The 2,216-nt window shown below is 45.4% G+C and overlaps 1 protein-coding gene across 1 annotated transcript; it reads right to left on the reverse strand.

Annotated features, from left to right (window-relative positions):
* Positions 1 to 1,215: 1,215 nt before the first annotated feature.
* Positions 1,216 to 2,154, reverse strand: LOC102209679 (relaxin-3 receptor 1-like). The gene has a single exon (XM_005744012.1). It carries the CDS (start codon positions 2,152 to 2,154, stop codon positions 1,216 to 1,218), a length of 939 nt encoding a protein of 312 aa, XP_005744069.1.
* Positions 2,155 to 2,216: the final 62 nt, after the last annotated feature.

Genomic DNA, 2,216 nt, shown 5'->3' on the forward strand with positions numbered 1-2,216 from the left:
CCTCGCTTCTGTCAGTCTGCCCCAGTGGCTACAACTGTAGCTGCCTCCACCAGTGTGTGAATGCGAGAGTGAATGAATAGTGGCATTGTAAAGCGCTTTGGGTGCCTTGAAAAGCGCTATATAAATCCAATCCATTATTATTATTAAAAAAAAGTGTACACGCATTAGTAAATTAAAGAAAAACTTGTCTCCCTCTTTTTAATTCGACATTTTACATTTAGTTCAATTCAGTCAGCAGCTGTCCAGTGCTCATCCAAAAATAGGCCATAATCTCTGATATGAATGTGTAACTTGTATTTACCTGACACCTGCTCATTGAGAGGCTCTTCTTTTCATCTGATGAGTAAGTGAGGACGGAAAGCCATTACAAAGTCGCTTCATTTGAGATCACCAGCTTCCGTCATTAAGCGGCGAGGAGACGGGCGGCAGTTCTGTTTTCATGTTCTGTTCACCGTCACATCAGCTGCTCATGAGTCAAACCGGTAAACACCTGCTAATCAGATCACCCGTTTCATTAGTTGTGAGGATAACTGACCCACGTGACAACTGAAGAACAGTTTTATTAGCACACACACAAAGAGTACATACATTTTTCTCGGTATTTCCAACAATCATATTTCAGTTTGTCTTTTGTGTCTCTTTGCACCTGTAAATGATTGATGTCTAAAAAAAAGAAAATGAAACACGTGACCTGCAACTTTCACCTCTTTGCTTCAAGCCGGTGAAGACTTTAAGTGCGGTTGTGTGTACGCTGTTAACAGTATTTGCCAAGACATTCACCGAAGGATGTAAAAGGCGTTTAGCCACTCAACACCACCAGCACACCTAAGCATATTGTCATGCGCAATTACGTGCGGACTTTGAACTAGAGACACTCACAAACATCATAGATCATTTTGGTGAACAGCTGTTGTGCCATAATGTTCATATTTGGACTAGTTTTTACACAAAATAGGTGATTCTATAGAGCCCAGCCCTACAAGCTAAACGATTCAGCCACATTACGCTTTAAAATAGTAGATGGAGTAGTAGACTTTAAAATCAAGAAACACTCATCAAAACTAAAAGTTTCTGAGTCTTGACACGATGTTGCTCGGCCTGATTGCTTATTCTGGTTGTTTTGGCTCGTTTTCTGCGTGCGCATAAAGCGCGTCATTGTCTGCCAACACCTTTCGCCCTGCGTAAAATCATCGGCAGGACTCGACAAAACACCCACTATCCTCTGTGTATCAGACCTCTCAGTTTGGTCCTAAACTCCTTTCTCATTAGGCAGTAAATGATTGGGTTGAGGCAGCTGTTGGTATGCGCCAGACACACTGTCAGTGGGAACACATACGTATGAACCGTGTAGTACGCATTATCCCAGTTTGCAGCGTTCAGTTTGACCAGTACGCTCCACAAGGTCATGGCATGATTTGGCATCCAGCAAAGAAAGAAGCACAGCACGACGATGGTGATAGATTTTGTAACTTGGGATCTGCGTTTGGGGTTGCTGGTTTTCATACTCCGTTTGCGGATGAAGCGCAGCAGCATGATGTAGCTCATGGACACGATTGACATGGGCAAAACAAAGCCTACGACGATTTTCTGTATGTGGTAGAGTGCTAACCAGTACTGTCCACCTGGAAACCTCAGCAGACACAGTTTTTCTCCAGTTACGCTGGTGACTGTTGAGAAAATCGACGTGGGCGCAGTCGCCAGAGTCGCCAGTATCCAAATAATTGCGCAGACCCATTTGGCGGAGCACGATCTCCGCGCGGTTCTGTTCTTCAGGGCAGAAGCGACCGACCAGTAGCGGGTCACGCTCATGGCGGTGAGGAAAAACACGCTGGCGTACATGTTCATCACGGTGACGGACAGGATGATTTTGCACATTGCATATCCAAAAGGCCAGCTGAAGTCCAGCGCAGTGTCCACGGCCCAGAAGGGCAGGGTGAGAACAAACTGCAGGTCCGTAACGGCCAAATTGAACACGAAAAAGTTCACTCTGGACTTCTTCCTTTCTTGTTTGACCCTGATAAAGAAGAGGACCAGCAGGTTGCCAATCAGACCCGCAGCGCAAACGACCGAATACACCAGACAAATGAAGAATCTCAGAAGCGGGGTCCGGTCTGCGGTCACGTCTATGTCCACGAGGTTTTGGAAGAGCTCCATCTCGGTCACTGACTTGTTCAAATAAAAGCTTTCATTTTCTTCACTCATAATGCCAGCCAGCA

Source organism: Pundamilia nyererei, unplaced genomic scaffold (genome assembly GCF_000239375.1).
Source record: "Pundamilia nyererei isolate P.nyererei 1_Seehausen unplaced genomic scaffold, PunNye1.0 scaffold00137, whole genome shotgun sequence".
In the NCBI taxonomy this organism is placed as follows: Eukaryota; Metazoa; Chordata; class Actinopteri; order Cichliformes; family Cichlidae; genus Pundamilia; species Pundamilia nyererei.